Genomic DNA, 13,294 nt, shown 5'->3' on the forward strand with positions numbered 1-13,294 from the left:
CAGTCAAATCTGGGATTGATCATTCCACCACTGTGGTGTTTCATTGCCCCAATTCAAACTATCATAAGCTATGAAGTCATGCAGCAGCACCAAGTGCTCCTAATTTCACCCACCCATCCCATTCCATGCTGGCAGCAGGGCTGACAACAAAAGTCGGCTTGACTGGGCATCTGTTGAGGGCCCACACCCTAGCAGGGCACCCACTGGCAAGCTCAGCCCCAAGCAGTGGTGGTGGTGAGAAGGAAGAGCAGGAGATGCTACTGCCTGATTGCTGTTTGGTTCTCCACCTAGCATACAAGCCAGCAGTAGCAATGATGAGACAGACAAGGAAAAGTAGGTGCAGCTGGTGATTATGGCAGTGAGGAGCTAGGTTCCTTGAGGCGGTAGCGGCATAGAGCGTGAGTCTTGGAGCTGGCAATACACGCCGGTAGAAAAAGGCTTGCAAAGCAGGTGTTCCAGAATGGCCTCTGGACTTTTCAGCAGTCTCCGCGTTTGTAGCTGGAGTCAGTCCTCCCAGACCAGGTGTGAAAAGGCCTGCAGGATAGTTAAGATCACCTACAGGTTTGGGTTTGAACACAACTCTGAACGATAGTTAATCAAAAGCAGAAGGGAGTGTTGGTGCCCTGAGGCTCGCCCATGTAATTTTTTTTGGGTAGAAAGAGGTTAGGTTTAAAAGAAGAAAAGAAAAAAGGAATAACTCAAACATATGAACCCCCACCTAAACTCAGGACAGCAGAAGCTGTACCATCTGATGCTCCAATTGTGCATTTTGGCTCTGAGTCTGGGAAGAGGGAGTGACCACCTGCCACAGTGGAATGTTCTTCTGATGATATTCCATGAGAAGCTGTGAAATGCCGTGATTCATTCCACACATGCTTGAGGGCTGTCAGAGAACTTGATGTGCGTAAGGCCTCTCTAAATTATATTAAATGAGCTCAGTGGCTTTTAAAACCATTTTAGCATAACCTGCAAAATAATTGCAACCTTCTCTTTGGCATTGCTAGTTAATATCTCACGTTACTTTTCCTAATGCTGTGATGGTGAATTAAGTTAATACATCACAGCAAAAGCTCTCACTCAGGATGATGTATTATTTGAAGTGGAATTAGCTGGAAGGATCGATGCATACCCATTATTCTATTTAACATAATCATTGGAAGACCCATTAGGTTTTTCTCCTACCTTTGCAAACACAGAAGAACAGTCCATAAAACAGGGAGGACATTTGAATGAAAATTCCTGTGAAACTATGGGAGCCTGGGACTTCTCAACCTTTCTCTCTCTCATCCTTGATTGTATTCTTTGCTGAGAGCAGGATTGTTAATACCTAAATGTTGAAGAAGCACATTTGATGCCTTGCGGCATTCGCTTTTGAGGCACTGAACCTGAAACATGTTACTATGGGACTGGGTTAACTCACCTCAATATGTTGGTGTTTTGTATTGTTTGAAAGCCAAGGTCATGGCTGTATTTGCTGAAAACAGATTGTGGTTCAAAGTCCAGTGATGCCTCTCCCTTCCCTCCCCTCCCTTTCTTCTCCATCTTTCTTCAAAACAAGCCATAACCATTTAGTTGTTGCAGCCATTGCTTTGCCCTCAGGAAACACCAGGGAGAAAACTTACTGGTTCCCTATCTGTCATGGTTACATGTCATTGGAACTGAGTTTCCATATTCAGGTTTAGAAGTAGTCAAGAGTAGGTGATAGAACTGTTAACTAGAAAGTGCCCTTTTAAAAAAATATTCTCGATGGCTGTATAAGAGAAATAATATTCTCTGTAATTTTGTAAATGAATATTGACTTGTGACAAGAGGTTTTTTGTTTTGTTTTTTAAAGAGGGTCTCTGGTAAGTAGAGGCATTAAAATCTCAGCTTGCGCACTTTTAACTGGCCATTTCCCTCCAGGGTAAGATGTGGTTAAAAAGGGTTATATAATTTATTGCTGTATCTTTCATTGGTGTGTTACATTTATAGCCTGCCTTTGCCTCCTAAAGGCACCTTTCATGATCCCCTCCCCTTTTATATTCACAATGACCCTGTGAGGTAAGTAGGTAAAAGGGTAAATGACCCCTGGACGGTTAAGTCCAGTCAAAGGCGACTATGGGGTGCAGCGCTCATCTCGCTTTCAGGCTGACAGCTTTGCGGGTCATGTGGCCAGCATGATTAAACTGCTTCTGGCGCAATGGAACACCGTGAAGGAAGCTAGAGCTCATGGAAATGCCATTTGCCTTCCTGCTGCAGTGGTACCTATTTATCTCCTTGCACTGGTGTGCTTTCGAACTGCTAGGTTGGCAGGAGCTGGGACAGAGCAACGGGAACTCACCCCATCGCATGGATTCGGACTGCCGACCTTCTGATCAGCAAGCCCAAGAGGCTCCGTGGTTTAGACCACAGCGCCATCCGCATCCCACCCTGAGACACAGACAGGGAGAGGGTGACTGCAATGCAGTATTCTCCAGCATGCTTTGCTCAGTACAAGAGAATATGGAACAGTAATGTATTTTCTCAGCAGCAGAAAAGCAATGCAAAGTAGAAGAGCATACGCTCCACGCACTCCAGTCAGCTCCATAACACAACCTTCCCCAACCTGGTGCCTTCCAAAAGTTCTGAACTATGTGGCCACCTGTCATGGGTGCTTTAGTTGAGATTCCTACATTGCAGGGGGTTGGACTCTACAGTTCTAAAATTCTATGATAACTCCCTGCAGCCCCAGGTAGCACATCCATGCTGGCTGAGGTGGATGGGAACTGTAGTCTATAAGACATGTGGCAGGCACTATGGTTGGGGAACTTTGCTATAGCAGAAGCTCTTAAATTGTGGTTCACGAGTTCCGTTCAGGTGACTCATGAGAAGGTTGCGATGCAATCAAGAATACGTGTACGTGGACCTGCCCTTGAGACCATTTTGATCAGGGCTGGGTTATCAGGCTAACAATTTTCATAATTTTGTGCTGGCTTCGGTGATTATGTCATTGTGGAAGGGCAGTGGTGGGAGTTGTTTTTTCTTTTAAAAATATTCTTATTTAATCCCAAAGCACATCCGTTGCATTGGTAAGGCAGAAAGGTTATTAAAATATGAGTCATGTATGTGCTTTGAATTGTAGAGCAACAATAAAAAAGTTTATTAAGTGGTCTGCCAAGACCTCCAGTAATTTTCAAGTGTTCCATGGGAAAAATAGTTTGAGAACTGCTACTGTGTAATGGTACTGGAGAAGAAGTCCTTCTTTGCCATTACCTACCCCCCCCCCCCCCCGGTAATATACAGCTCTTATTTTGTCCTGTTTTTCCTTAAAGCAGAAGTGTTTTCGTATTTTTTTTCATTTACAAAAAGATAGCTTAATCAAAGAAATACATTATCAAATATTTATGATACTGATAAAATCAAGAGTTTAAGAACAAGGATACGTATTAAATGACGTAATCTGGGTAGGCTTGCTGAAACAAAACACTTTTTTAACAGGCATCAAAAACAGTACAATGAAGGTGCCTCCTGATACTAATCGTTATGAGTGTGAGTTGCCATTCTGCAGACCTCACGTTTTTTGCAGGGTTAACATCGTACCAACGCAAAATGGCCATAATTAAAAGCCAAAGGCCTGATGATTTAAAAGGAATGATTCTCTCTCCCCACACACACCTTTGATCACCTTTTTTTTTTTTACTCCCATTCAAATACAGACAATACCAGGGCTTAGAAGGAAAGAGGATACATAGGATTTGGGATTTGTAAACCTTTGACAGCACAAGAGGTTGGTTTCCAAGACTCTTCCACACCACACTTCTGCTTGTCCTGAGCTTAGAAAGCACAAGTCTGAGTGGTTTTCTGTTCGTCCCATGCTTTCTAAGCATGAGTCTCAGCAGTTTTGCCCTTGTCCCGTTGCTTTCCCCTGGAAAACTCACTCTTTAGCGCTAAATTGGAGCAAATTCCAATCTGCAGACGGGTGTATTATCGACAAGTGGTATAATAGGGTGTGGTGCTGGCTTTGACTGGTGAACTAGTGCAAAGCTGTGGAGTGATGAGTGGAGAAACAAAAAACAAGGTACTTTCAATGCTGATTGGTTTATTTCTCTTAACTTAACAACTTAACTGTTGTCTGGACGAATCTAGACCCCCTGTAGCTCATGTATCTTTTTGGCTTGGTTATTTAACTTAACATGCTGCTATTACTTTCCACCTCTCACACATCATGACTATATATATATAAAACTTGCTTTTTAAATGGATGCAGGCTTGTCTGTTGGAGAATATATATGACTGTTTTTGCCTGGTTCCTAAAGATAATGTAATGATGGCACCAGGCAAGCCTCCCTGGGGAGAGCATTCCGTAAGCAGGGAGCCACCACATTCTCACGTTGCATGTATAGTGCACATGTATAGTGTAAAACGCACACGAACTCTCAGGCTGCAGTCCTAACCTCCCTTTTTCTAGGAGTGAGCCCCATTGAATTCAGTAGAACTAACTTCTGAGTGCACATGGCTAGGATTGCAATGTAAGGCACTATGTGGCACATATCCTGCCATTTCTGTGAAACCTCCAATGAGGTTAATTCTGATCTGCTGATAACATGTTTAGAGAGGGCAGCTAGTTTTCTAGGATATCTATATCCCCAAACAACAAAATTTGCTTTTTAAATGGATGCAGGCTTGTCTGTTGGAGAATGAATGAATACAGCAAGGGGAGAAGGACCTTCAGTACAATGTGGTTGGGGAAGAGGTCCTTAGGCAGCAATAAGAATCTTTATGCAAGAAGGGTATTGAAAGTATATATGTACCTTGTTTTCACTGGGGAAACACTGAAGCGTATGGAATACCAGTGGTTTTGACCTGAATTAGCAGTGTGAAAAGCACTTGTAAAGTACTTTAATACTGAAGTTAATGTTGGAGTAAATTACTTCTGTTAGACTGTGTGTGTAAATGTGCTCCCTTTTACAACCATCCTGTTTGCTGTAGATAAGTTGACCTTTATTAAGCCTTAACCACTCTTATTCATATAAACTGTAGAGGTAATTCAATTATGTGTTGGTAGATATGGAAGGAGCACTGACAAGTTATATTTTGAGCTGTTAATATATTACAAGTGGAGTTTGATATGGCAGTCCTCTGGATGGGGTCGATAATGTTTAAGAATGAGGGCCACACAGTCTTACAGAACTTCTCCCCAGAGAGATTCATCTGACATCTGCCCTTACGACCTTTTTGGGGGCACAAAGGCCTCTTCTTTCCCCTCTCAAGCTTTTTAGGTACAGCTTTCTTTTTTCTCTGCTTCTTTTTTGATAGTGCATCAGTTTATTTTGCTTGTATTTGCATTTATTTATTTTTTATTCATATAAACCGTCTTGGGAATATGATTGAAGGTAAAAAAATACTTATAAATCAGAGGTGGGGAACTTTCCTTTCAGCCCAAGGGCTGTGTTCCCTCATGGGCAACATTCCAGGACACACTTGAGAGTGGTTTTTGCCAGGTCAAAGGAAGAAAGATGGTGGGGAAATGGACATCGGTTTCTTTTACCTTTGTACAGCAGAGAATTCACACATACACGGATCTCTCCATCCACACAAGCAAAAGGCAATTCAAGGATACATTCTAGTCTGGGAAAAGCTTTTGAGAAGGGCACAGAGCAGGGCTGGTGGGGGATGTGGCCTAAGGTGGAGCGTGGCCTTAGGGAGAGTCCTGATCACTGGAGAAAGAGAAAGGCTTGGAGGGTCCACCATGCACACTGCGAATCAATCAATCAATACCTATTGAGTTCAGCTCCTGCCATGCTGGATAATCTAAGAGTCTAGTACAGGTATTGCTGTACTACAAGTACCACAATCCCTGGCCATGGGTAGTGTTGCTGGGACTGATGGGAGCTGTAGTTCAGCAACATCTGGAGGGCCCAATGTTCCCCACGTCTGGTCTTCTATATGAGGACGGTATCCTGTTGGGTACTGAAAAATTGAGGCTAGCATCAAAGGGGTGACTATTTTGGCTCCAAGACTTTGCATCCAATTTGTTCATGCATTAATTGAATCTCCATGTTCCATAGCTCACTGTTTCATGTCGCAATCCTCGCTGTGAATCTGGAACAGAAACCTTATGTGGCCAAAGGTCTAGAGTCTTCATTGTGAATGTAGCTCTTAAGATGCGGCTTCACATCCCTGTTGTGCTATAATATTCCTAGATGGCCAGCTGGGCAAGTTGTGACTTCTTCTCAGTCCCATCTATTGTGACTCTAAATCACAGAGCTGAACTCCTTGGAGGAAAGGTGAAGTGCAGGCTTAAATGAACAAGCAAATAAATACATTGGGTATGTTTTAAATTGCTTCCACAGGAAAATATCAAGTAAGCCCAGCGTTCTCGAAGGATAGTCACTGAGTATTAGTGCTATGATACTGCAGAAGCAGCTGGCTTCATCCAATTCCTGGCATGCCAGTTGTCTTGGCTGTTATACTTAGCAGATGGGTAAGACTTGAAAGATTGAAGATTATTGGTTTCCACGTCAAGGGCCAAATGTTGCATAGGGAGTAAATTATAATTCACTTCTGAGAAGAAAGGCTTAAGTAAAAGCATTGCAGAATTGTAGCCATTCATTTTCTGGTGCAGAATGCACGCCATTTCAGATTTCGATAGAGTAGGTGACAGCGAATTACTTGCCTCTTTTGAAATGCTTTGTAATGCAGTACCGGAGCCCATTTAATGAGATTGAAAGCAATTGCTTCAGATTAATGGCTCTGAAAGCAGCCAGAATCTTTTGGGTGGGAATGGGAGAGAAGTATGTATCTCATGTCCAACCAGCGAAGAACCTGGTTTTTCATAGCCTCTCGCCATGCTTTTTTTCAGCTGGAACTCAGTTCCGGCACCTCTCAGGTAGGCGCCATTGCCATTATAAGAGAACAAGGGAGGCATTTGTGGTGAGTTTCGGCACCTCTTTTTCTAGAAAAATAGCACTGCTGTGAACCAAGCAGTTCCCACAACTATGGGGAACTGGGACGAGGAGACTGGATGTAGTTCCTAAATCCTGTTGTTGTTGTTTAGTCGTGTCCGACTCTTCGTGACCCCATGGACCAGAGCACGCCAGGCACTCCTGTCTTCCACTGCCTCCCGCAGTTTGGTCAAACTCAACTAAAGCCTACACTCAACTAGTTCCCAGTGTAATTAGAATGCAGGTGCAGCTCCAAAAACGGCAGTCTCTTTCAGCCTTAGAGTCAAGGGACCACAGTAGCCCCTGCCGTGTGTTCAGCTCCTTATGATTCCAGTGGAATTAGGGGAAGGGCTACAGCTGAGGGGCACAGCATCTGCTTTGCATGCAGAAGGTCCCAAGTTCAATCCTTGACATTTTCAGGTAGGGATGATAGAGACTTCCTCTGTGAACTCCTGGAGAGTCAATGCCAGTCGGTGTAGATAGAACAATGGTCTGATTCTGTATAAGGCAGCTTCCTATGTTGGTGTGAGGTGGAGAGCGGGACCATGCTCACTGGGCCCTGCCCACCTCCGTTGTGTCCCCCTCCATTGTGTCCCTCTTGCCACATTGTAAATCACTGAGTGAATTTCTATTGTTTCCCAATAAACACAACACAAAACACTAATAACCTCTGAAGCAGAGAGCCTGCTCTATGCATGGAGGCTCCCTGTGTGACGTGGGACCTTGAGCCCTAGTGACCAGTGTGGCAACAGGGCCCCTCACTCTTGAGGACTGCAACGGGCCTTTTGCCGTTAATGGCATCCAGAATGCCAGTGTGCTAGCACTACCTTTGAAGGCTCTCGTTGCAGTTTTGGAGTTCCTTTTCTTGCATCATCTGGAAGGCTGTAACATTTCTCCCTTTCCTTGCAGAGCATTTCACCAACAGAAAGGCTGGGTGAGGAGTCATCTCTTACTTCCTGAGTCCTTCTCCTTGTCTCTCTTAAATTGCCCAGTTTCCAAGACTGCTCCTGGCTTTACTCCAAAGCAAGAGATCTGGGTGTGTTTTTTTAGGCCCATGCATCCTCAGTCACTCGCAGCTGACTCCTTCTCTTCCAGCTGGCATGGGAAGAAACTCAAGATCTGTTTTGCAGCTCTTAAGATTGCTTCCCTTTCCAAAACTGAGTTATTGAAAGAAGCAGCTCACATGTAACTCTTCTTTCTCCCCCTCCATTCTCAAAAAGACACAACATGCTCTTTTGAATGTTATGTTACTTGGTAGAACACCGCGTTTTGGTAGACCAGAGTCACTGGTGCTTCCTGCCAGAACCAGGACATTCATTTGTACCTCCTTTACAGTGGTAAGGAGCATACAGGGACAGGCGTTCTCCATTCTGGCACTCAGTGTTGGCATATGAGCACCAAGCCCACTAATTGGTGGCTTTTCATCACCAGGAAAAACCCTGACCTTTCCATGAAGCTTTCCTGCGCTTGCTTTGAATGGCTGTGTTGTTTTTATACTATGGCATGTTTAGCACTCGAGCGAAAAAGGCCTGTGATTCTAATCCCAGTGGGGCAGCCATTGAATTGGAGCTATCCTTCCTGCCCCGTGATTGCGGCGCCTCAAATGAAACCTAAGTGTGCTGTGTCCTGCGATCCATGTCAAATGCACATTGCGATAATCTTACCCTACCTTTTGAGTTCCCCAAAGCATCTCTCCCAAATTATGAGTCGTGACCTCCGTTGCAATGTATTATAATGCGGCCAGTTAAGCTCATAATAAGCTACGGCAGTTGTGAGTTGTAAATTGTGTGCTGTTTGTAGTCAGCACATTAAACGCTAGCCGCTCACTCTGCCTACGACAGTGTGTTCATTGGGGAACAGAAATAGCACAGGGGAAGTGATAAACAAAGAGATTTTACTGGTTTGATTTACCTTTGCACCATTTACCCTAAGGTGAGAAAGTCCTATTAGCATTGGAAATAGCACAATAGTACACTGAAACTGCAAGGCTGTGTTTATTTTTCCCCACTGTACTGAGCGTGGTAGTTCCTTACTTGTCTCCATCAAGGAGGATTACAGGCACTGTTCAATTATAAATGATACATGCAATGTTCTGCCCAGTCTTTCCTGAGAATCTTTTTCTTTTCTTTTCGAATGCTAAAAGCTGTGCTCTTGTGGATGGCTAGATGGTTGCAGTTCCACCTTTGAGCAGATTTGCTGAGGAAGGAGTAACGCTCAGAGTATGAATGATCTTTTTATGTGCGATGGCTACTGCATATGTCAAATGTGCAGTTGGCTCCTTGTAGTGATGAGTGAATATGAAACAAGTAATGGATCAAGAAGAAGAAAAGCTTTGTGTTATAATAGTTTTTTAATGTATTCTTTATTGAACCGGGGGGGGGGGGGGGGCGGATCCCAGCTGCCTTCTCCACACAAGCTCTCTCAGAACTGGAGATGGATGGATCAGTCTGTTTCCAGTCTGTGTCAGTTTTCCACATGTGTTTATTCATAAGTCTGTTCTGCAATAATTTTCAAAACTTTTCAAAAAGTGAGTACAGTACGAAAATTGGTATTTAAAGATGCATTCCAAAATGTGCATTTTATCACAAAATGCATAATTAAATACCTATGGTATTGTTATTATATTTATTTATAGCCCACCTTTTCCTCAAACTGGGACTCAAGGCAGCTTACAGATACAATTACAAACCACAGATAAAATACAGAAAAACTAAAAACTTCTAGCAGATCATCATTAAAAAGTAATTAAACCCGGATAGAATTTAAACAATATAAAAATAAATCGAAAACAAAAGCAACAAATGCATCACAGCACCACTTTAGCTAATGGGGCCTCCTGCTGCCGCCGCGCCGCCAGAGCATGATTTCTGTTCTCATCCTGAAGCAAAGTTCTTAACCCGAGGTAATATTTCTGGGTTAGCGGAGTCTGTAACCTGAAGCATATGTAACCTGAGGTACCACTGTATTATGCACATCAAAATTTATGGAACCAGGGTTTAACCATTGCCTCACCCACAATTGTCCATTATTTGGCTCTCCTTCAAGGCACATAACTTTTGTATGTTTCCAGGACCACTGAGTCAGACCTTTGGCTCATCTAGCTCATTGTTGATCATGCCAATTGGCAGCAGCTCTCTGTGGTTTCAGGCAGGGAGTCTCTCCTGGAGATGCCAGGGATTGAACCTGGGACCTTCTGCATGCAAAGCAGATGTTCTACCGCTGAGCTACAGCCCCCCTCTTAACCTAGGTCTGGATTCCCTTGGGGAGGGGAACAACTTCAAGAGGGTACAAGTTATTGTGAGGAAGCAAAAGGGTGGATCATGGGTTCAAAACTCCTACTCCTGAAGGCGCTTAGTTGCAGACATGTTTTTGCACTATTTATTAGATCCACTGTGGCTAATGCATTCTGTGGAAGGTCAGTTCAGGCTCCTCTGAACCCTTTCTGAAAGTAAAGCGAGTACAATTATTTCGATTTATCCAGTTTGCATTATCATAATTGTGTTAATTTTTATCCTGCTTGCATCAGTTTGTCATAATTGTGTTAATTTTTAATTAACCCACCAGCAGCCCTGAGTGCCTTCCCATAGTGTGTACATACAAGAAGCACCCCCCCCAAAGGAATCTCCTGTGGAATGCTAATGAGTCCGCGGAAGGAAGGGAGGAAAACAGGGTTTCTAAGTAAAAACCAGCTTTCCCCCATTGTGAGCACAATGTATCTACAAATCCCTTCGTGTACACGAGCAATCCCCTCAATTGAAATGAACGAGAATTCCTGTTTGTATGGGAACTTGCTTGGGGGTCATCCTATAGATTGGAGTTTGGCCTAGGGCACTTTTTCAATTTTGACCATTAACGCATATACCCAAATCATTGAATTTCTTGACAGATGCACGTGCTAACGGGCACTTTTCACATGTACCTCCTCGAAGCATTTAACAAATGTTGTAGTTGAAATGTGAAATAAGATGGTCTCATAGTTTGGATGCAAAGGTGTAGGAACCTTTTCTGTGAGGTTTACAGCACCATCGCCACAGGCCACGGACTGGTCGTTGACATTTGCCAGTGCAGAGCGATATATGTAAACCCTCTGCTACAAAAAACATAAGTAGAAATTAATTGTCTCTGAAATTGCCGTGTTGCAGATGATTCTTAGACCTTTTCTACGCATTCATCTGCCCCAGTCAGATTATCCCCTCCACCCCACAGGGCCAGCAGACACCACCTTCCCTCTCGGAAGGAAGATGAGAATGAGGGAGGGAGGCAAAGACAATATCAGGGCCTGCCTCAGTTGAACTCTCCCTTCTCTAACTTTACAGGGCTAGCTTGACTCTTGATGGCATTTATTTGTTTTAGTAATTTAACCTTGTAAACGGCCTTGGGCACCTGGACACAAAGGTGGCATATAAATGACATAATAAACTCTGCAGAAGATGAAATAAATAAAAGTTTTCCGTTCTATCAAGGACTAGTCCACCTCACTTGCAATTCAGAAGAACTTTGTTGTCTTCAGTTGACCTCCATGTTTTATGCCTTTAAGTCTCTTGCCTGGAAAAAAGTGGCTGCTCTTTGATCACTTGATATTTCTATATTTATCTAAGACATTTTTATCTGTGGCAGTGAAAGAAGCAAGTGTAGAGCTATCAACTATTCGTTCCTCCCACCCCCTTCCCAGGTTATGATGATATTTCTAATGTGTTAATGCCTTCTGAAGACTTTCTTGTGATTTAGTCTCTGTCACCTATTTTATTATATTATAAATCTTAAGTGTTCATTGTTTGGTGAAGACCTGTTTTAAATATAAAGACTAAGCAGCTTCCTAGATAGCATCTTTCCTCTCCTTTAGAAGATTAAATTGAGACTCTTCTTCTGCCTGATGCCAGAATAGATTTAACCAATCATGTATTATTTACATGTAGGTCAATCAGAGGGACAATCCCGCACTGGAGCCTATTATCCACGGGTTGAAGGGTGTCGTACATCATGGTAAGTAGCTGCTTAAATTTACCTTTTGCTGGGAAGAGTAGAAGGCCTGGAATATTGCCCTTAATGGAATGGGTCACCCTTTCAAAGGACATGTTGAGGTGTATATTTTTCATCCCCTGATGTTTAAGGGCACTGAAGCTATTATTTGGTTTGTATGAAGCCCAAAGTCATTTGTTACCTGGAAATAGGTTTAGACTGACATCCTTTTCTAAAAAAGTGTCTTTTTTTAGTTGGAACTTTGGAATATGTTTATCATAAATCGTTCTTTAAAAGCAAGCCAGTCAATAGATATTATATATATATATATTACTACTTTGGTTGTCGTTTTATTCTTGCAGCTAATTTTCTGTTTGCTTGGAAATTCATTCCCCCTCTAAAAGTTTTCTGTTTGTTTATAAATTGTTTGTCTTTCAAATTTAGGGAGATGATAATGAAACAGAAAATTAACTATCTGTGAAAATTAATTAAACTTTGCAGCAGGAGAACGTCTTCTATCACTGACATAAATGTGATCGTTCAGCTATTCTGATGCACATAAACCTATTATCCTTGAATTTATAACGGGGTAGTGAAATAAATAAATCTTAAATTTTTGAAGAAGTTTTTATTGAGAATTTTTTCCGAAGCCTTATCACCAGTAATGCACCATTAGCAATTACAGAGAAGCGGTCTAATTTCAAAAGCAGCCATGTCAGATTTTTAATGTAATGATTTGTAAAAGTTTTAATAATCTCATTATAATTCACAAGGCATCTGCAGAAACAGAGTTAGGTACCCTAATAAATCTCTGTTCAGTCTATAAAACATCTTCACACCTTTTTCTAGGGGATTGTCTTTAGACATTAGCTAGAGCTGTGAAGCTTAACAAACATTTTTTTTCTCTTGACTGGAAACCTAAAACCAGTTGACAGTGTTAGATTAAAACAAATAGGATTCTGGATTAATTGCTCTGCTTTCAGAGTCATTTAATGTTGCAGCTGTGAATGCCAATAAATCTAGAGAAAGTGAAAAATAGGGGTTAAACAATAACACACCACGAAGTCCTTCATTTAAGGAATTTTCCATACGCTTGTTGCCATTTATAAATTGTAGTCTTCAGCTGTGAAGTAAAAACTACACACTGAGATGAAAACCATGTTGTTTTCTGCAGAAATAGATGTTATTATCTAGTTCCCACTGGGCAACAGAAGACTCTGGCGCACCAAAAAAAAGAAAGAACGAATGAACGAAAGAGTGAATTGGGCTATTGTGGTGATTACGTAATTTGACACTGCAGTCAAACCTAGCATTTAAGTGACCTGGAATATTTTGTAGTCTTTCATCCTACCCGCTCTGTATTTCAAGGTCTCAACCCCCTCAAAGATGATTGAAACTATCCCATTCCATTTCCATCTGCTGCTGGAATACCT

General features: G+C 42.4%; 1 protein-coding gene across 5 annotated transcripts in view; it reads left to right on the forward strand.

Annotated features, from left to right (window-relative positions):
- PTPRG (protein tyrosine phosphatase receptor type G) overlaps window positions 1-13,294 on the forward strand; it is a 518,906-nt gene that overhangs the window by 369,735 nt on the left and 135,877 nt on the right. For all 5 annotated transcript variants that reach the window (XM_083424609.1, XM_083424610.1, XM_083424611.1 and 2 more), the window contains exon 6: window positions 11,819-11,885. In XM_083424609.1, coding sequence (XP_083280735.1) covers window positions 11,819-11,885 — 67 coding nt within the window. The remainder of the gene's footprint in view (window positions 1-11,818; window positions 11,886-13,294) is intronic.

This window comes from Podarcis tiliguerta, assembly GCF_965153285.1.
Source record: "Podarcis tiliguerta genome assembly, chromosome: 2".
Lineage (NCBI taxonomy): Eukaryota > Metazoa > Chordata > Lepidosauria > Squamata > Lacertidae > Podarcis > Podarcis tiliguerta.